The 21433-nt window shown below is 57.7% G+C and overlaps 1 protein-coding gene across 9 annotated transcripts; it reads left to right on the plus strand.

The window, feature by feature from the left end:
• The first annotated feature begins 5656 nt into the window (after positions 1–5656).
• VILL (villin like) lies at positions 5657–21263 on the plus strand. 9 transcript variants are annotated; one of them, XM_074406036.1, is made up of 20 exons: positions 5657–5971; positions 7958–8024; positions 8176–8250; positions 8537–8742; positions 10246–10354; positions 11594–11704; positions 11975–12174; positions 12644–12722; positions 12806–12904; positions 13429–13567; positions 13904–14004; positions 15918–16055; positions 16159–16317; positions 16845–17024; positions 17592–17737; positions 18763–18907; positions 20047–20229; positions 20418–20489; positions 20685–20918; positions 21040–21263. In XM_074406036.1, exons 2-20 carry the CDS (start codon positions 7959–7961, stop codon positions 21151–21153), a joined length of 2556 nt encoding a protein of 851 aa, XP_074262137.1. In that variant the 5' UTR covers positions 5657–5971; position 7958; the 3' UTR covers positions 21154–21263. The 9 variants fall into 9 exon arrangements, with proteins under 9 accessions (XP_074262137.1, XP_074262134.1, XP_039317808.1 ...); XM_074406033.1 differs by having other exon boundaries at positions 5658–5971; positions 6888–8024; XM_039461874.2 differs by having other exon boundaries at positions 5658–5971; positions 7504–8024.
• Positions 21264–21433: the final 170 nt, after the last annotated feature.

Consider the following 21433-nt stretch of genomic DNA (forward strand, 5'->3'; position numbering starts at 1 on the left):
TTTCCACCCCAGACCTCCCTTACAGCGCCCCCTCCTGGTGCAGTGGTTTCAGCTCTGACTGCACGCTAGAGTCACCTGAGGGCTCTCAAACATACAGGCCTCGAGTCCACCCAGACCACTTCCAATCTCTGTAGGTGGGGACTGTGACATGGTTTTTTTGTTTGGTTGGTTTTGTTTGTTTTCTTTTTGAGACGGAGTTTTGCTCTCGTTGCCCAGGCTGGAGTGCAATGGCACAATCTTGGCTCACTGCAACATCTGCCTCCTGGGTTCAAGCGATTCTCCCGCCTCAGCCTCCCAAGTAGCTGGGGTTACAGGCGCCCGCCACCACACCCAGCTAATTTTTGTATTTTTAGTAGAGGTGGGGTTTCACCACGTTGGCCAGGCTGGTCTCGAACTCCTCACCCCAGGTGATCCACCCACCTTGGCCTCCCACAGTGCTGGAATTACACTTTAGTGGCTGGGTGAGCCACCGTGCCCAACCCTGTGGCATGTATTTAAGTGCCAAGATGACTGGGAAGAGCAGCCAGGGCTGACCCCTTGCTCTGACTGGCTACAGAGGAAAGGCAGGTCCTCCAAAACTGTTCCAGACCTGATGCCCAGGCGTGCCAAGGCTCCTGCGGCCAGAGCTTTGGGGAAAATGACGTGTTACTCTGCCTAAAAGATCAGCCATATACATGTTCACTGCTAAAAACGTGGAGAATCCAGAAAAGTACAGAGAAAAGCCCACCTGGGCACTGGGAGCCTTTCCCGAGTCAGGGGTGAGGAGGGAGGCCTGATAAGCCCCCCGCCTGGCTGGCAGCACCTGCTTTCACACAGGTGGGGAGCAGAGTGGAGCCCCCTACTGTCCACCAGGCATGGACCCCAGCCTTGCACCACCACCCCTCCAACAGGCCAGGGTCTTTTCTGACCCAAGCGGGGTCCTAATGGGCGGGCGTGCTGCTGGGCAGGCCCACAGCAGGCAAGGCAGTGACACCTCTTTGCAGGAGCCCAGGGCTGGCGTTTGGTCTGTCCTCTCACCCCGCAGTTCCCATTGTGTCCTTGGAGGAGTCACTCCCAGCCTGTGCAAGCCCCGTGACCATGGCCATGGCTCCTTCCACATCCTGCGGCCCAGGGCGGGACCGCCACACATGGGGACACATGCAGGCCCATGGCTGCTCCCCTCCAGTACCAGGAGCCAGGGCGTCTCCAGGCAGTGGGCTCCAGGACCCGAGTCAGCATTCTCGCTCCCCATCCCTGTCTGCCCTCAGGGAGGGACCTCCTCCCAGAGCCCGGACTCCCAGAGAGCTGAGGAGAGACTGGAGAAGGCCTGGGACAGGATGCCTGAGCCCAGAGAAACTGGGGTGGAGCCTGGACTTATCTTGGGGCCACTCCTTCACCTGAGTCAATATTGACAGGGAGCGGGCTGGGCCTCAGAGATAACCAGGTGGGAACAAAGTAGGCCCCAAGCCCTGGAAACTTGCTGGATGAGGGGGTGGTAGATTGCGGGGGCTGGGGCAGGAAGAGGGTGGGGACTCGCTAGCAAGGCAAACTCTGCCCAAGGCCCTTCTGATTCCCGGCAGGCCCCCTTGAAGGGTGGAGGTGGGGATTAGGTGGGGTGGTGGGACCCCCCTTCCTGCTAGGGGGAGGAGGGAGGGAAAGGCTGGGCATCCCACCCTCCCATTCTTTTAACATCCGGCTGCCTGTGAGGCTGCCCAGGCCAGACTCAAGGCGGTGCTGCTCATCTCGGCCCAGGCCAGGCTCCAAGGCCAGCCTGCCGTCTCTCCTGGGCCCGGGATCACAGGTTACAGAGTAGGTGGTTCTGGACAGGACAGCTCTGCCCAGGCGCCATCTGGTTTGCAGAGACCCAGACAGTTCTGAGGGGCGGGGCCGTGGAGAAGTTCTCGTGCCCCCCACTAAGCTGCTGACACTGGATTGTGCCAGCTGGGGTATCTGGCCTACAACCGAAGTAGAGGAGGGTCACCCCTCCGCTTCTCAGAGAAGGAGGACTCAGCCCAGTAAGGTCCAGACAGAAAGACACACACACGGTCAGGCATAGGCCATGGCACATGTCAGCAAACACCCCCTCAGCTTCTTAGAGAAGGAGGACCCAGCCCAGTAAAGGATCCAGACACACACACACACACACACACACACACAGGTGCAGGCCACAGAAACATGTCAGCAAACACCCCCTCACACACACGGTCAGGCTCAGCAAAGGGTCCAAACAGACACACAAAGTCAGGCGCAGGCCACAGAAACGTGTCAGCAAACATTTTATTAAGCAACTGCAGTGTGCCAGGCACCATTCTAGACACAGGTGGACATGAGCAAGGCCCTGCCCGCAGGGCCTCACAGCACAGCTGGGGCAGAGACACTAACCAAAGATCTCACTTAGCACGGAGCCCGGGTTCTTGGAGCACCATGATGAGGAAAGTGGCGATGCCTGTGGAGGGGAGCGGCGCGTGGCTAAGGAGGGCGGGAAGGACCCTCCACGGGGCTGCAATTTTGCCTGGGGCCTAAATGCAGCAAAGGAGCAGCAGCTGCGGGAAGACACAGAGCGGGGCCTCCAGGCAGAGAAGCCGCAGTGCAGAGCTCCGCAGACAACCTGGGCGTCTTCAAGGGACACAAAAATCGTGTTGCCGGAACGCGTGAGCCGTGGGGAGAGTGACGGGAGAGGCAGCCAGCAGCGGCCATTGGGAGCTGCATCCCAGTTTTAGTGAAGCCACTGGAAGGTTTGGAGAGGGGGTGGTGTGAGCGGGTTTATGGTTAAATTCTGAGGTGAGGGGCCTCGTTCTAGTTAAAATCACAGAAACTAGGATGGTGGTTACGAAGGGCTGGGGGCCGGGAGTCTGTGATTAATGGATACAGAGTTTCAGTTTTGTAAGATGGAAGAGTTCTGGAAATGGTGGCAGTGGTGGCACAATATGAGTGTCCTTAACGCCACAGAACCGTATACTTAAAAGCCGATACAGGCCGGGCGCAGTGGCTCGCACCTGGAATCCCAGCACTTTGAGAGGCTGAGGCCGGTGGATTGCTGGAGGTCAGGAGTTTGCAACCAGTCTGGCCAACATAGTGAAACCCTGTCTCTACTCAAAATACAAAATTAGCTGGGTGTGATGGCACAGGTACTCGGGAGGCTGAAGCAGGAGAATTGCTTGAACCTGGGAGGCGGAGGTTGCAGTGGGCCAAGATCACGCCACTGCACTCCAGCCTGAGCAACAAGGGTGAAACTTCATCTCAAAAATAAATTTTAAAAAGGGGGTACAATGGTAAATTTTGAAGTCTCTTTTATCACAATTTTTTAAATCTTGGGGGGGAAAAAGATCCCTCTGGCTGCTGTGGGAGGATGGCCATAGCGGCCAGGCAGGCCAGAGACTCAGAGGGAAGCTGGCTCCCGAGCAGGCAGGAGGTGCGGGAGGGAAGGCCAGGCCCGGGATCCGCAATGAACCAGCTGCCGACTGGCCACTGGCTCGGGACGGGGTCGAAGGAGACAGAAACCCAGGCAACTCCAAGTTTGAGGACTAAGCACCCACTGGATGTTCACACTGAACGTGTTTCTGGGGCTCAGAGAGGGTCAATCTGGGGGCGGGGGCTGAGGCCATGTTAAGTGTGAGGTCAGACATGCCAGGTGAGCAGATGGAAGATGGAGAGTGAGGCTGGGCAGGGCTGGGGGGAGCCGGGTTAGGGAGACGCTGGCGTTTCCAGTATTTGCAGCCTTCAGACTGGAACTGGGAAGTAAACTAGAAAACCGGAGCGCAGGCCCGAGCTGTGCACCTGCTGACATTCAGAGGCTGACGGAGCCGTGCGGAGTTGGGGGAAGGGACGATGGTGACTGAACTGACTGCCGCCTGCATGAGGGTGGGCATTGGTGACTTTGGAAAGAGCCATTTCCGGGGAATCCAGGAACCAAGCCCAACAGAGGGGGTGGGCTGAGGGGAGATGGGGGAAGAGTTGGTGGGGAAAAGTGGGGACACAGTTTTCCTGGGCACAGGGACAAAAGGGGACAGGGAAATGGCTATGTGCAGGTGCGGCGTACACACTGCCACTGTCACAGACAGGGACCCTGTCCAAAGTGGGGATTAGACACGTGAAGCTGGACAGGCAATGGCACACATGGAGACGAACCAGGTGCCCGAGACACAGGCACCCTTCACACACAGGGACCCTGCATTGTGTCTGTTAAACACACCCCACCTTTGTGGGGTGGAGACTGAGCACAGGGATAGGGTCGTGGGCGGTGGGCAGGTTTTAGCAGCATGACTTTGATGGGACAGCCCATGCTGGCTGGGCCCTGGCTGGGACTGAGGCCTGTGCCCTAAACCAAGAGGAGGCTGTGCCCCTGGAGTTTCTGGAAGGCTCTATTTGCAGCCCTCTACCCCACAGTGAGAAAGTGGCAGTGGCGTGAGGGAGAGGTGTCTTCACTGCAAGAGCCAGGCTGGCCTCCCCCAGGGTGGGTATCAGGGCTCCCTGGGGAGAATTGTGCCAGGCAGTGAGCTGGCACTTGGGCAGGGAGAGCAGGAATATCTAGAGGGAGCTCTGGCCACCTTCCCCCACCTCCTGAAGTGAGCTGGGTCTCTCAGAGCCTGACCCCACAGCCCGCAGCCTCAGTCCTACTTCCTCCTAGTTTGCTGGAATGGCCTGGCCCTCTGGGTCCAGGGGGAGCCCAACACCCCAGGGTGAGGTATCAGGGGCCCATCTAGTACCCCAGAGGAGAAAACCCACGTATCTTCCACACCCCACCCCTGAGCCCAGTCCAGGCTTCCATCCCCTGCTCTCTCTGGCCATGGGTACCCAAGCCAGTGAAGCCTGGGAGACTGAGCCATAGCCCTGGGGAGGGCACTACCCCCAGGCAGCTTGGCCAGTATTTGTTGACTGACTAAGTGAATGCCCAGCCGGCTGAGCGCTTGTGGTGGGGTGTGTCCTGCTGGGCAGGAGCTGGGATTGAGTTACAGTGGCTGGGGCCAGTAGTGGGGAGGCAGAGACTGGCACCGTGCCAGGCCCAGCACTGCCCATAGGCAGGGTGAAGATGCGGGAGCAGTTTCCAGCAGGTAGGCCTGGGCAGGGAGCGAGGTCCCAGGGAAGCAGAGGGGCAGAGAGTGGGCTGCTGGAGTCAGGGGTGTGGAGCACAGGGCCCAGGGCTGAAGGCCACAGAGCCTCCCTGGCGGCAGGCAGCAGCCCAGCAGGTGAAAACGCTGATGGGGCAGGGGCAGGGTAACTGGCTGGCAGGTCCAGGGGAAGAAAGAGGTGGCTTTTTTTTTTTTTTTTTTTTTTTTTTTTTTTTTTTTTGAGACGGAGTTTCGCTCTTGTTACCCAGGCTGGAGTGCAATGGCGCGATCTCGGCTCACCGCAACCTCCGCCTCCTGGGCTCAGGCAATTCTCCTGCCTTAGCCTCCTGAGTAGCTGGGATTACAGGCACGCGCCACCACGCCCAGCTAACTTTTTGTATTTTTAGTAGAGACGGGGTTTCACCTTGTTGACCAGGATGGTCTCGATCTCTCGACCTCGTGATCCACCCGCCTCGGCCTCCCAAAGTGCTGGGATTACAGGCTAGAGCCACCGCGCCCGGCCAAGAGGTGGCTTTTATAGGTGAGTAGGGAAGTCCATGGCCCACAGACACAGGGTGCCTGCCCCAGCCCTGGCCACTTCCTCCTCTCCACTCACGCCAGAGGGCGGCACCATTCCCCACTTCCTGGAAGGTGGGCAAGGTAATCTCAGGCTCCCTTCACAGGTACCCACAGAGGGAGGAAGGGCAGGAAGGGCACCTGTGGGGAGAGAAAGAGGCGCTGGAAGAGGGAGGGGACCAGGAGAGAGGAGGTACCCAGGGGCAGGGGAAGGGAGGAGTGTCTGAAGGAGGAAGGAGCGTCCTGGGAAAGAGAGGAGAGCCCAGGGAAGAGAAGGGAAGACCAGGAGAGTGAGGGAAGGCGGGTAGGGGAAGACGAGGAACCCTGGAAAGGAGGAGGTGCCTGGGAAGGAAAAGTGGGAGAAAAAGGTAAGGATCCCAGGGGAGAGGGGACATGGGGTGGGGAAGGGAGAGCCAGGGGGAGGCAGGGCACCCAGCGGGGACAGAGGGAAACCCTGGAAAAGGGGAGGCATGGGGCACGGGGAGAGAAGGGGAAGCCAGGGAAAGAACTGGGCATCCAGAAGAGAAAGGGGCCCTGAGTGGAGGAAGTGGGCCCCCAGGAAGAGGAGGAGGAGGGAGAGGACAAGGGGTAGGAGGGTTCCCACTTGGGAAGGTGGTGAAAGGGAGTTCCCCCAGAGGAAGGAGGGCAGGAGGGCTTGGGAGCCTGGAGAGGGCACTGTGGGGAGGGAGGAGGCCCCCACTCTGAGCACTGGTTCCCCCTCCCCGGAGCCCAGGTGGAAGGCAGTGACACAGGTGCCATGTGAGTGGGACCCCAGCCCTGGCGGCTGAGGGTTTGGCTCCACAGGCTGGGGCTGGATATCAAACAGGCTCCCAGTTCCCCAGGGGCGATGCCCTCCCCGCCCCCCACCCCAACTTTCTGGCAGCCAGTTTGACTTTCCTGGCCCACTGGGCCCTGGTTGCCACTGTTCTGAGGCCAATCAGTAGTCTTTCTGGCACTCTGTCACCGTGTTGCACTCTTCCATGAGCTACAGCCCATAGTTCCTGTCTGCGCCTCTCGTCACTGTCTGCCTGGGCCCCCGGTCACCGTCACTGGTCACTATTTCTGCCTGTTACTCAGTGTCCTTCTACAGGGCCACCGTTGCCTGTCACTCTGCTTGCCACTCTGTGTCCTCACGTTTTCTGTTGCTTGAAGTCACCTTTTCATGTCCACTATGTCTGCCTGTCCCTCATGTCATTGTCACACCAACAGGCCATCAGCTGTGGCAACAGTTCTTGGGGCACTTAGGGTACACGGGCAACTCCCTTCTCCATTCATTTCACTCAGTCCAGTCAAGGGCAGCACACGCCACTCACTCAATAACTTACCGAGTACCTCCTGGGGACCAGGCAGCTGGGATCCCACAGTAAAGAAGAGGACAAACCCCTGCCTTCAGGAATCTTCTGCTCTGGTGAGGGAGGCCACAGCCAGCAACCATCCTATGGTTTCCATAGGGTGTCGGGAGGGTCTGTGAGCTGTGACGGACCCAGCTCTAACCCCCTAGAAGGACCGCCCACCCTGCCCCACAGCCGCCTCGCTCCCACCACATTTCGGTGGCTATCTGTTGGGTGTTGCCACAATGTCCTGTGAGCTCACTACGGCCAAGCCAGGGGCCCTGACAAAGGTGTGAGGAATGTGAGCCGCTCTGTGCTGCCTATTGTTCTGTAACTCTCCCCTCGCCTTGTTCCGCCTGGAGCACACGGTGTTCCTGCCATTGATAAGACACAGTGGGAGTGGCAGGGAGGAAGGACTAAGTGCAGGGAGGCCTGGGGTACTTGAGTGTGAAGCGCCGAGACGTAACAAAGTCGACAGAAGTGAGGGTCCCTTCCTTCCCCAGGTACTGCTCATTCCCTGTCACTGCCACTCACTGCCCTCTCATTCTCTCCCTCCTCTGCACATGCAGAATCACAGAGCACAGACTCAAGCCAGCTGAATCACGGTTTGCAGAGCCTGTGGCTGTTTGCAGAGCCTGTGTTTATACAGAGTTCAGCTCTGTTTCGCGAATTTGTCAACTAAAGCGGGAGGATCACTTGAGCTCAGAAGGTGGAGGTTGCAGGGAACTGTTGGAACCACCGCACTGCAGGCTAGGTGACGGAGCAAGACCCTGTCCCAAAAAAAACTGAAAAAAGGATTTGTCAAGAGTGTTTATGCCTGATCTGCCCAACCCACTCATCTTAGCTGAGCCTGTCACTTGCTGCAGAGTCTGTCAGTCTTCAGAGACAGTCTGTGTGTTTACAGAGCCCTCCTAACAAAAGTCGTGTTCTGTGATGAAGCCGTACAGGTGGCCGGGCGCAGGTCTCCCGCCTGAGAACTGAGGCTCTTGTTCCTCCCTCCTGCCTTCTTCCTGCCTGGCCTAGGATGGACATCAGCAAGGGCCTTCCAGCCACCCAGGGCCACAGGGACCTCCACATATGGATCACTGAGGTGAGAGGCGCGACCAGATAGGCGAGGTGGTGACCCGGAAGAGCGTGGGGTCTCCCACACCGGGCTTCTCCTGGCCCCAGCTCAGAGCATCGTCCTCCAGCGGACCCCAGCGGGGTCTCCCGAGTAGTCACAGCACACTCTCCTCTCCCAGAACCAGGAGATGCTTCCGGTACCCGAGGGGGCTTACGGGAACTTTTTTGAGGAGCACTGCTATGTCGTCCTCCACGTGAGTTGCTTGGGGAAGTCGGCCTGAGAGGGGTGACGTGGCTCAACACTGGGGAAACGGGGGCACAGACATACCTCTGCCCTGGGAAGCGGCAAGCTGGGAGCCGAGAATCTCATCCCACAAGGGGGCCACTGCCATAGAGGTTCCTTAGCCCTTCCCTCCCGCTTCCTGATGCCCGCGGAAGCCCCTGCCCTACGCCTCCCCGTGGCCCCTGGTCCATCCTCCCCTTCTCCACCCGCCCGTCCGCCTTCCCTGCCACACACATCCACAAACGCCCGGACCCTAGGTCCCCCAGAGCCCGAAGGCCACGCAGGGGGCGTCCAGCGACCTGCACTACTGGGTCGGGAAGGAGGCGGGTGCGGAGGCGCGGGGCACCGCGGCCACCTTCGTGCAGCGCCTGCAGGAGGAGCGGGGGGCCGTGACTGTGCTGCACCGCGAGGCGCAGGCCCACGAGTCCGACTGCTTCCGCAGCTACTTCCGCCCGGGAGTCATGTGAGTGCGGGGCGGGGCCGTGGAGTCGCTGCCCCGGCTGGGGCAGTCCTGGGATGGGGGAACGCCGGGAGGGAGGGGCTGGCTAACACGTGTATTGAGGTGCCACTCGTACGCCACGCCATTCAGCCATTTAAAGTACACACACCTGTTAGCGACGTGTGCAGCCATCACCACCGTCAACTTTACAACATTTCCATCACCCTGGAAAGAAGCCCCACACCCCTTTGCAGTCACTCCTCATTTCCCTCCAGCACCCGCATCGTCTGCCCTCGGCAACCACTCATCTACTTCCTCTTTGTCCATTTGCCGCCTCTGGGCGTGTCACAGACACGGAATCATTCAACAGGTGCTCTTCCCTGGCGGGCTCCTTTTGCTCAGCGCACTGCCTTCAGGTTTATCCATGTGGTGGCGTGTGTCATTCTTTGTATTGCCAAGTAATATTGCATGTTATTAAGATACCACCTTTTATTTATCCATTCACCACTGAATGGACATTTGGGTTGTTACCACTTTTGGGCTGTTATGAATCTGTTTCTATGAACGTTTGTATACAAGCTTATGTTTTCATTTCCCTTGGTATATACTAGGAGCAGACACCAGCGTTGTTTTGGGTTTGCTTTTATGTTACAGTGCTGGTAGGAATGTATGTTTCGCTGTAAATTGCTTCACAGGTTTTTTTAAATTAGCACTTGCAGCACATTTGGACATATAGGAAATTGCTGTTATTTGATCATTTCCATTTCATAGAGTTGAACCTAATCTATGCGTATAGTATATACATGAACACATGCACACAGGCATATGTGCAGATGCAGAAACACATACCACCCCCATGTCTGTCCACCTGTAGATGGACATGTGTGAATATCCATGGTGCCCTACACACACACATGCTGTTGCCCCCCACCCACCCCCTTTTTTTTTTTTTGAGACAGAGTCTTCCACCATCACCCAGGCTGCAGTGCAGTGGCGTGATCTTGGCTCACTGCAACCTCTGCCTCCTGGGTTCAAGTGATTCTCCAGCCTCAGCCTCCTGAGTAGCTGGGATTATAGTCACCCACCACCATACCCAGCTAGTTTTTTGTATTTTTAGTAAAGACAAGGTTTTACTATGTTGGCCAGACTGGTCTCAAACTCCTGACCTCCAGTGATCCAGCCGCTTTGGCCTCCCAAAGTGCTGGGATTACAGGCGTGAGCCACCGTGCCCGGACTGTTGTTGCCCACTTCCTTGCACTCACATCTAGACTTACAGGAATAAACAAATACATACTATGCCCCAAATGTATGTACATGTACACATATATGCATGTGTCCACATGACTACACATGGAAACAAATGCACACTCATGTCCTGTGTGCACCCATGGGCTTATACACACATGTGTTCGCACAGACTGCAATGTGTGAAGCAGGAGCATACGTGCATGTGCTCACATCTGCAGTCATTTGTGTAAATGGCAATCTGTGTTCTTACATGATACCCTCCTGCTATTCCGTCCTCAGCTACAGGAAGGGAGGTCTGCCGTCTGACCTCAAGCATGTGGAGACCAACATGTTCAACATCCAGCGACTGCTGCACATCAAAGGGAGGAAACACGTGTCTGCCACTGAGGTAAGGCTGCCGGGGAGCCTCTTGACCTCTGGACTAGGCTCAGACCGGGTGTACTGAGATATGAGGAAGCTGGAAATTGGCTGGGGATGTGGAGGACAAGGAGCTGTCGGCATTCCCAGATGGTCTTGAACCAGAACAAAGAGGATACCAGGTGTCTAGCCACTGCCACTGCTCCCCAGACTTTTTGTTTCTGTATCTGTCTCACGGACGTATTAAGAACTTGGGTACAGATACTTGGGAGGCTGAGGCAGGAGGATCGCTTGAGCTCAGGAGTTAGAGGCTGTAGTGATTCGTGATGACATCACTATACTCCAGCAGCTTGGGTGACAAAGAAAGACCCTGTCTCTAAAAACAACTTGGGCAGATGGGGCAGACGATATGGCACCAATGAATGGTCCTTGTTAGCAGCACAACGAGAGGTAGCACAAAACTTGGAGGGAGGGCATAACCTCACACACTCTCACACACACTGTCATTACCACCCGTACACACACAGTATCCCTGCTGTTATCCCTGGGTGCGCCTCCGGTCCATATAGTACATATAGTGCCCTTGTACAAATCGGAACATAGCACCCCTTTCTTCCATCTGTCAGGAAATTAAAGAAAAATACTGGTTTTGTTAGAACAAAACATTTTGCTGCCATCTGGCCAGAATTTGGTGTCATGAACAGTTGTACAACATTTACGGTGTGATGGGAATGCTTGAGCTATGCAAATGGGTCTGCACAGGTAGCCCTGTGACACACAGATAATCCCACATAGGTTCTGCATTGTCACCCGCAGACCCAATGACCATATGTCTCAGGGTATTGGGGGACACCATAAAGCTCTATGTTTCTCCTGTTATCCTGGCATCATAATTGAAAGTGCTGCCTTTCACTCACAAAAGTGTCTCTATTCGGTGACTATCATTATCCATAGGTATACACTGTCACCATGAGCACACACACTTGTTCACATGTGATGTCCCCACATACGTACATGCATATATGCAAACACAAGATAAACAGATGTACCCCACCTGTATACATGTGTACACAGAGCTACAGACATGCACTGAGAAGTGTCATGAGTCACGTACACCCTGTGAAATGAGGCATTGGCTAGTCACACATGCCTACGTACACCCAGATGCATACAACTTCATGCACCAGGTGACACATCCCAGCCATGCTTCCGTCTAGTGGATGCTGGTGGTGTGACGCCCTGTCTCCCTCCCTGCTCCTGGTTCTGGTAGGTGGAGCTCTCCTGGAACAGCTTTAATAAGGGTGACATCTTCCTGCTGGACCTAGGCAAGATGATGATCCAGTGGAATGGCCCCAAGACCAGCATTTCTGAGAAGGCTCGGGTTAGTGTCTGCCCAAGGAACTGGGAGTACGGGCTTTGTGGGGGAATGGTCCTCCAAGTGCCCATCCTCCAGCCACCCCAAGAGTTGGACGTGGCTGTCTGCCACAACCCAAGAAATGCCTACGAGGTCCAAGCTGAGTTCAGACCCTGCACTGTCGGTGTCCCCTGGATGCCAGGATGAGAGAGCACCAGCCCTTCCCACCAGCCTCTGGGAGCTGTGCTGTGAGGGGGCACACTGGTGACACCCTTACTGCCAGGTCCTCTCTCACAGGGGCTGGCCTTGACCTACAGCCTCCGGGACAGGGAACGTGGTGGTCGTGCACAGATTGGCGTGGTAGATGATGAGGTCAAAGCCCCGGACCTCATGCAGATCATGGAGTCTGTGCTGGGCCGCAGGGTGGGCAGCCTGCGTGCCGCCATGCCCAACAAGGATATCAACCAGCTGCAGAAGGCCAATATTCGCCTGTACCAGTGAGCATCCTTGGGGTGGGCAGGGTGGGTGGAGCAGTCCAGGACTCTGTGTCTATCACTACTGCAATAACACAGCACCTCTACAAAGCCCTCCGGAAAAGGCTGCTGGGTTTCTGGAACAGGTCACGTGGACTGTGGGCCCAGCCTGTACTCCTTTTTTTTTTTTTTTTTTGAGATGGAGTCTCGCAGTGTCACCAGGCTGTAGTGCAGTGGCGCGATCTCGGCTCCAGCCTATGCTATTACATGGTGTGTGGCTGCCTCGCTGAGAAACCTGCTGTACTGACAGAGGGACTATGGCCCTCTGCCAGGGCCAGGGAGCTGCCTAAAGCTCCACAGCAAGGCTGTAGTAAAGTCAAGACTACGACTCAGGGCTCCAGCCCTCATGCCTTTTGTCTCGGGGGGCTGGGCTGGGGTGGAGCCAGGTCAGGGAGGGGCTGGGCTGGCCACACCTGGGTTCCTGTCACCCTAGTGTCTATGAGAAGGGCAAAGACCTGGTGGTCCTGGAGTTGGCGACCCCCCCACTGACCCAGGATCTGCTGCAGGAGGAGGTGAGGAAGGCCTGGCCCCAGTCACTTGCACCCTTCCCCACCCACTGGGACCACCTACTGACCAGCCCCACCCTTGCTCCCAGGACTTCTACATCCTGGACCAGGGAGGCTTCAAGATCTATGTGTGGCAGGGACGCCTGTCTAGCCTCCAGGAGAGAAAGGCTGCCTTCAGCCGGGCTGCGGTAAGCCCATCTGAGAGGAACAGAGCGCTGCCCTGGGGGCCGCGTGTGGAGGCAGCACTGCCCCGGATCTAAGGGAAGAATCAGCCAGCCCAACTCTCGAGTTAGAGTTGGGAAACATCCTATGCGGGAGTCTTAAAGGGGTGGTAGCCCCACCCTGGGAGCCCTGAGAGTGGTGAAACCATGTATAAAAGGGGCACGTGGCCCTGCCTTCAGGTCCTGGGGCACCTACTGACTGGGCGGCCCCTTTTTCTCAGGGTGGGACTGTGTGAGAAGACGGAGCTCTGCCTGGGGTCCGTGAGGGTTGACTTGGCCTGTCCTGTCTGAGGCCTGGACTAAGTGGACCCTGCCTGCCCTCAGGGACCTCAGAGAAGTCGGTGGTGACAGAGTCAGTTCGTTAAGTGGGTCATGAGCTCGGTTAATTAACGCTTCTCAGAGCTTGGCTGTCCCAGAGGGGTAGGTCCCCGGGGGGCGGGAGTGGAACAGTGGACTCTCGGTAGCAGGACTGACGGTGCCTTCCACCCCAGGGCTTCATCCAGGCCAAGGGCTACCCGACCTACACCAACGTGGAGGTGGTGAACGACGGCGCCGAGTCGGCCGCGTTCAAGCAGCTCTTCCGAATTTGGTCTGAGAAGCGGAGCAGGAACCGGCAGCTAGGCAGGATCGGTGAGTGGGCGGAGCGAGCCGGAGGGGGCGGGGCCTTGCAGGAACCTGCAGCTCAACTGGATGGGTGAGTGGGTGGAGTGAGATGAAGGGGGCGGGGCCTGGCTGGAACCTGCCCCTTGCCAGGATCGGTGAGTGGGCAGAGCGAGCTGGAGTGGGCGGGGCGGGGCCCGAGGGGGTGGGACAGAACCTTCTTGGGTTGGGGGAAGGGGGCGTGGCTAGCCGAGGACAGAGCAGGGCCTGGAATCTTGCCCGATGGTTGAGAAGTAGGCGGGGTGGGGATAGTGTGGGAGGGGATGGGGCGGAAGGCGCAACTGACACCTGCTGCCCCACCTTCAGATAAACTGATTCACGTAAAGCTGGACGTGGGCAAGCTGCACAGCCAGCCTGAGTTAGCCGCCCAGCTCAGGATGGTGGACGACGGCTCTGGGAAGGTGGAGGTGAGGGGCAATGGCTTAGCTGGGGGAAGATGGAGACATGGAGGTAAGCTTTGCCTACATGTGAACGGTATCACTGCTATCTAAAGTGACTCAGCTACACATCCACACACAGGGACACCAAAGGACACATGTACATTTACACGCTCTCCTAACAGGCGGTTCATACACAGTAACAGGCACTCACACAACAGAGACACACAGCACAGTTAACACTTGGACACTTAAATTCGCCCTACAGTCACATGTAGGACAAAATCAAACATACTGTCATACAGACACATATACACCTTGTAATTGCACATAATCACAGCCACACAATCATAGCCAAGTACACAACTGCAAACATGTAGCTGCAAAAACGCTACATCAGAAATGACCACAGTCACACAACCATCAACCACCCACAGACATGCCAAGACACACATGATCACACATAATCACAGCTCCACACACCCAACCCCAACTCACAGCCATACACTGTCAACCACTCATCCCGTCCCAGCCCAGTGTTCTTCGAGACGCAGAGGTTGAGGGCCACTTCCAGGCTCTGTATAGGGTGGGGTTGCATCTTGACTTGTTGGCTGACCCCCTAGCAGAGCCCTGAATTTTTTAGGCCTTAGTTTTTAAATAAAATGGGGACAGAAACCGTTGTCCCATCTGGCCCCAAGGCTGATATGGGGATGCTGTGAAAATGTGGGAACAGAACTGCTGGGCCTGTGTGAGGGCTTCCAGTTCTCGAGGTAGGAGGAGGTCAGAAAAAACTGTAAGGTTTCCTTTTTCCTTCACTCTAATATGGATGGACAGAAGCAATGAGTGAAGAGACTGAGAGAAGAGGAAATGCAACAAGGGAGAGGGGTGGGGAGCAGGGAAAGACGAAGACAGAGAAGGGAGCACAAAGAAGCAAAGACTGGGGAGGACAGGGATGAGGAGGAGCTGGGTGGAGGAAGATCAGAGAGCAGTGGGGTACAGGAGAGGAGGAGGAGTCAGGGTGAGATGAGATAGACACAGAGACGGAGAGCCCGATGGGGAGGGGAGACGGAGACAGGAAAGAAGACAGGAAGGCGAGGGAGAGGGAAAGAGAACTTTGGGACTCGGGCACCAAGCACAGAGTCAGGAAGGGGATCTTCCTGGCAGGCAGTGGACAGACAGGCAGAGAGAGGGCCTGAGCCAGGGGGCCTGGCTGCCCAGTAAGTGCCACTCTTAGGCAGCCTGTGATCGAGTAAGCCCCTTTTGTGAAAGGCAGGGTTCTGGCTGCTCTGGTCTGGAGGGCAGCTCCCCAGGGACAACTGCCAGGGTCTGGGGGGAAAAGGATACCCAGGCATTGTCTCCTGCCGTGCAGAGGTGAAGTAAGGGAGGCGTCACCATCCCCAATATACAGGTGGGAAAGGCCCGAAGCTTGGAACGATGTCACTGCCAACACAGGGCCGACCTGGGATGTGACCAGAGTCTGCCTGGCTCCAGGCTCGGCCACCCACAGGAAGAAGCAACCACACTGACCGATGTGAGGTGGTGTTTTCCCTTCGGTCTTTGAACGGGCTTTGTGTTTTCTAAATGACACTTGGAAAAAGGGAACTCGTTCAAGAGCTCCAAGACTTCCCTTTCCGCCCGGCTTCTGTTACCCTGGCCTGAGCAGCAAGCAGTTGCCCCTAACCAGGGCTGTGGCTGGTGGGGTCGGGACTAGGGCTGGGCATGTGGCTGGGATCAGGTCCATCTCCCACATGTGGTGGGTTTCAGGGGTCTGTGGAGAAAGGGTCACCTGCAGATCCTTGCACACGCCCAGCCCAAAGCCTGAAATGGGCCTGGGGCTGAGGGTGGGCCTCGGAGGCTGGGGAGAGCTTTCTAGCTAGTTGCAGGATGGGGGGGCTGGTTCAGGGAGAGCAGCCACCTGTGCCCATTGGTGCCCTATTCCCCAGGTGTGGTGCATGCAGGACTTACGCAGGCAGCCCGTGGACCCCAAGCATCACAGACAGTTGTGTGCAGGCAACTGCTACCTAGTGCTCTACACATACCAGAGGCTGGGCCGTGTCCAGTACATCCTGTACCTATGGCAGGTGCGCCGGCCTGAGGGAGGCGGCACTCACCTTAAAGCTGAAGGGCTGGGCTCTGAGAGTGAGATGGGAGAGCTGGGCCAGGCCCTCACCGCCCTACCTGCAGCGCCACCAGGCCACCGCAGACGAGATCGAGGCCCTGAACAGCAACGCTGAGGAGCTAGACGCCATGTACCGCGGCGCCCTAGTGCAGGAGCACGTGACCATGGGGAGCGAGCCCCCCCACTTCCTCGCCATCTTCCAGGGCCAGCTGGTGGTCTTCCAGGTGGGGCTCACCTCGCCGCTGCGGCCTGCCCACCTCTCCGTGGGCTGTGGCCCCTGCGCACGCTCCCCGGCACCTTCCTTTGGGCCCGGGGTCTGCTTCTCCCTGGTTTCCCGGAGCTTGTCCAAGCTTGTCCCAAGAGCTCCAAGGTTAGCCCTGCCTGAGTGTCTCTCCCCAGTCCCAGAGCCAGATGAGGAAGTTGAATTGAAAGGGAGCCAGGGGCTTGCCTGGAGTCACACACTGGCAAAACTGGTCCCCACTTTCCACCTCCAAGGCCTGAGCACCCATGCCCTGACCCCTCAGAGATGGGGTGAAGGGTCCATTTAGAAAGGGCCGGTCCCTATCCCAGACTGAGGGGATTCCTGCCCGCCACTCCTAGAGGGTCCTATACTCCTCAGGTGAAGTCACCAGTGAGGGCCTTGGTGGCTTCAAGCAAGGGTCCCAGAGCTCTGAGGCAATATGTCCCACAGTGGGACAGGAAGGGGTCCCTGGGAGCCCTTGCCCCAGCCTGAGGCCCTACTCTTTCATAGGAGAAAGCTGGGCACCATGGAAAGGGGCAGTCAGCGCCCACCACGAGGCTTTTCCATGTGCAAGGCACCGACAGCTACAGCACCAGGACTGTGGAGGTGCCAGCTCGTGCGTCCTCCCTCAACTCCAATGACATCTTCTTGCTGGTCATAGCCGGTTTCTGCTACCTCTGGTTTGGGAAGGTACCCACAGCACTGACCACTTGACTCGTGCCCAGGGGTAGTGGTGCCAGGTGTGTGTGTGGGGGGTCCTCTCCACAGGGGGATGCAGACTTTGAGTCCAGCCTCAGATAGACCAGTGGGGGAAAGGGGGAGGAGGAGAAGACACTGTCCCCTCTGGAACTCGGGGAAAATTACAGTGACAGGCAGAGCCAGGTCCTCCCCCTACTTACTCCCCGGAGCACGGGGCATGTCACTTCCCAGGTCTCTTGGGAAAAAAGGGAGGCCTATGTCAGTTTGCTGGAGTTTTCTCTAATTTTTAGCATAAACAAGGACTGACCCTCTAAGCCTGGAGGCCTCCCATCCCATGCTCTGGATCCCCCAGGAGGGTCCCAGGCCCTCTAATCCAGATGAGCTAGGGACGCAGGCCTGGAGGGTGAGGAGATGCTATGTTCACTGGTGCCCTGCCGCCAGCTTAGGCCGCCTGTAACTTGGGCCTGGCCCTGCCCCCATACACCCTGTGAATGGGATATGGGGCCGGAGGTGAGACCCCTTCTCATGTAGGGCCTGAGCCATCTCTTTGCCTGCTAGGGCTGTAATGGTGATCAGCGTGAGATGGCGCGGGTGGCGGTCACTGTCATTTCCAAGAAGAACGAGGAAACGGTGCTGGAGGGTCAGGAGCCTCCCCATTTCTGGGAGGCCCTGGGAGGCCGGGCCCCCTACCCCAGCAACAAGAGGTAACAGGATTGGCAGGGGAGTGTTCTTACCCAGAGAAGGAACTGAGGTTCAGAGAGGATGGGTGACTGGGGTTCACACACACAGCTGGAGAGACAAGACTAGGACTGGGGACTCTCAGCTTCCCCCTCACAGAGAATCCCAGGAGCACAGCCCACCCTTCACGCCCAGGCTGAGTAACTTGGGTCTGGAAGATGCTGGGCCGGGTGGGGAAGTGGCGCCCTCTGCTGGCAGCATCCCTTCCCTGCACGGTCTTGGTCCTGGGCCAGGAGGCAAAGCACCTTCCCCACCCTACAGTCCCCAGCGGTCACGGTGCCCAGTGTGCCTGTCTACGGTGTCATATGACGTGTGGGTATACAGTGCGTGTGGAGGTGCAAGAACAGGTGTATTCGGGGTGTCGTGTGTCTGCTGGGTAGTGTGGAGGTGCAAGAACAGGTGTATTCGGGGTGTCGTGTGTCTGCTGGGTAGTGTGGAGGTGCAAGAACAGGTGTATTCGGGGTGTCGTGTGTCTGCTGGGTAAGCAGATGGGGTCTGTGTAGGAGGTTGGAGGCCTCAAGGGGAGGAGGGAGCTGAGTCCACGTCGCTCTTGGCCTGTCTGTGGGGCTTGGTTTACGCACTGCACTGCCCCCAGTTCTCCTGAGCTCAGTACTCCTGTCTCCTCCCAGCCTGCCTTTCCTCCTTCCACGTGGGGCTGGAGACTTTATCTCTGCCAGGGGTGGGCTGAGGAGCTCCTCCCATTCCAGGGAGGGTGAGACTGCAGCTTAGACCCTCCCCTGCCCCTGCAGCCCTCTCCTGGGAAATTCATGGGCAGCTTGCATCACAAGTGGGCGGGCGAGAGCTTTCTCCGTGAGCAGAGGGGGACTTGTGCCCAGAGCAGAGTGCCCCGGGAGTGGAATGGTGGGGCTCCAGGAGGGCCCAGGCCTCCCACTCCTGAGAAGTGGCTTCCAGCCCCTGGGGTGGGGCATGTGTGCCACAGGCTGGTGTGGCCCTCTGTGCAGCTCACAGCCTTGCTGTCCTTGCTGGCCAGACTCCCTGAGGAGGTCCCCAGCATCCAGCCACGACTGTTTGAGTGCTCCAGCCAGATGGGCTGCCTGGTCCTTGCAGAAGTGGTGTTCTTTAGCCAGGAGGACCTGGGCCAGTATGACGTCATGTTACTGGACACCTGGCAGGAGGTAAGGTGGCCACCGCTGCCTGGCGGGGCCGTGAACGGGGGTGTGTCTGTTTGTGTAACTGGGTGTGTATGTAGCCTAACTGTACATAGGGCTTTGGGTGAGTCTGGGTGAGTCTCACTGCGGTGCCTGTGAGACCACGGGTGAGGGTGTCAGGTGGCAGCAGCTTGACTGCGGGAGACAGGTGTTGGGACTCGGGTAACTGACTTGTGTTTGCGTCATGTGTAGCTTCACACACACGACAGTGCCCGCGGCTGAGCGTGTGTTGATGCTGCAGGTGACTGAGTGGAACCCCAATCTCATCACGTGTGGCTTGGTGTGAGCGTTTGCCTTTGTGCACTTGTGACACTTTGTCGTGACTCTAAGGTCACGTGATGCTAGAACTGGCCAGACCAGTGGCAACTGGTGAGCGTGCTTGTGTGAGAGACTGTGACCAGCTGTGGCTGAGTGACGGAAGGCTGTTTGTGGGGCTGTGCAAACAGTGCTGTTGTGTTTGTGTGCAGCTGTGTCTGACAACAGTGGATGACAGTGTGTGGCAGTGGATGAGTGTGTGTCCCCAGCACTGTTTGAATTGGTGAAGCTGTGTGCTCCCATCTCACTCAGAACAAACTCAGAGCCCTTACCCCAGCCCTGTGTGACCTGGCCAGCCCCAACTCTTTGACCCCCTTTCCTCCCCCTCCCGCCTCCCTGCTTCTGCGGCAGCCACAGTGGCCTCCTTGTGTTTCCTGAGTGTGCCAGCATGCGGCCACCTTGGGGCTTTTATTTATACTGTTCCCCAGGCATACACGTGATGTGCTCCCTCACAAAAGCTCTAGAAGGGCAGGGATTTTTGTCCATTTTCTTTCATTGTTGAATCCCCAAAGCCTAGACCGATGCTCGGCACACAGTAGGTGCTTTATAAATATTTGTAGATTGATCTCCAGGTAAATCACACAAGAAAAGTTTGCGAATTGAACGTGTGCATGCATGCATTCCCACGACCGTCTCGTGTGTTCAAAGTGTGGCAGGGGGGCCACTTGCTGGGTGGGTCTGGATGGACAGGGATGTGTATGTGGGGTTCTGTCTGGGCCGTCTGATGGACAGGAAGGGGTCAGCTCTGGGCAGCCCTCCATGCCAAAAGTCAGGCCCCCTCTGTGGCCCAGATCTTCCTGTGGCTTGGGGCAGCTGCAGGTGCATGGAAGAAGGCGGTGGCCTGGGGCCAGGAGTACCTGAAGGCACACCCAGCAGGGAGGAGCCTGGCCACACCCATCGTGCTGGTCAAGCAGGGCCACGAGCCTCCCACCTTCACTGGCTGGTTCTTCACTTGGGACCCCTTCAAGTGGACTGTGAGTGAGACCTGAAAACCCTAGCCCTCCTCTGATTTGGGGGGAGAGGGGCCGGACCTGGGCTGAGGGGAGGAGGCAGCACTGCTCGGGCTGGGGCTTGCCAGTGTGCACGAGAGACCTGGTCTTGTCCTCAGGCCCCTCCTGAGTCCCACTGGTGCCCCCTCCTCCTGCCCCGATTCTTGCTCTAGCACGACCCATCCCACAAGGAAGTGGTGGAGGGCAGCCCGGGAACAGCATTGCCCATCGCTGAGATAACGGCAGTGAGTCCTGGGGCCCCAGGCTTCCCCACGGGGGCCTGGGCCCTGACAGCATGGTCCTGATGGGCAGGGGAAGTGCCAGGCCCTGGTAGGTGGGAGGGGCTGCAGAGGGAGGGGAAAGGCCTGTGGGTTCAGTGCAGCCTCCCTGTGGGCTACCAAGTCCCCATCTTCCCCAGCCTGAGGCTCCTCTCTTGACAGCAAGTCAACAGCTTCCGGCTATCCAAAGGGCCAGACAATGGCAGGGCAGGTGCCATAGCCCTGCAGGCCCTCAAGGGCTCCCAGGACAGCTCAGAGAATGAGCTGATGCGGGGCCCCAAGTCGGGGGGCGTCAGCAGCACCAGCGCCTCAATGAACGGGGCCCTGCCCCGGGAGCAACTGATGCACCAGGCCGCTGAGGACCTGCCAGAGGGCGTCGACCCTGCCCGCAGGGAGGTAGGCACCTGAGACTCCCACCCCTCACTGCCCCAGCACTGGTGCATCTGCCACTGAGCTGGAGGAACCTGAGGTGGTAGGCAGCTCCCCTGGGTGACACCCTCCCCTCTGCCTCCCCCAGTTCTATCTCTCAGACTCTGACTTCCAAGATATCTTTGGGAAATCCAAGGAGGAATTCTACAGCATGGCCATATGGAGACAGCGGCAGGAGAAAAAGCAGCTGGGCTTCTTCTGAGGCCAGGCCCCCCACCCCAACATACCTACAATGCTGGGGACGCCCTGCTCCCACGCCCCTCCGAGGCTTCTGCTCATCCTTTGCTTGTCAGTAAAAACGGGCCGTCCATACAGGCTGTGGTATGTGTTTTTTCCAGCCGGGGCCACTCAGCAGGTCTATGTCTCGGGGGAAAGGGCCTCCAGGGCTGGCAGGTGTGAGCTCTTGGTGCCGCCCTTCAGAGGGATTTGTTTCTCGGTGGTGTCTCCAGATACCCACTACCCCACTCATCGTAGAGAGTGAG

The sequence above is a fragment of the Saimiri boliviensis genome, chromosome 9 (assembly GCF_048565385.1).
Source record: "Saimiri boliviensis isolate mSaiBol1 chromosome 9, mSaiBol1.pri, whole genome shotgun sequence".
Lineage (NCBI taxonomy): Eukaryota > Metazoa > Chordata > Mammalia > Primates > Cebidae > Saimiri > Saimiri boliviensis.

What these genes read in the sequence shown, in the direction of transcription:
- VILL (XM_074406032.1), top strand. Translation starts at nt 8,422, where the DNA reads ATGCCCGCGGAAGCCCCTGCCCTACGCCTCCCCGTGGCCCCTGGTCCA. An exon ending in TACTTCCGCCCGGGAGTCAT is followed by an intron (nt 8,743 to 8,993) that starts GTGAGTGCGGGG and finishes ATTTCCCTCCAG; the next exon opens with CACCCGCATCGTCTGCCCTC. An exon ending in AGGATCTGCTGCAGGAGGAG is followed by an intron (nt 12,723 to 12,805) that starts GTGAGGAAGGCC and finishes CCTTGCTCCCAG; the next exon opens with GACTTCTACATCCTGGACCA.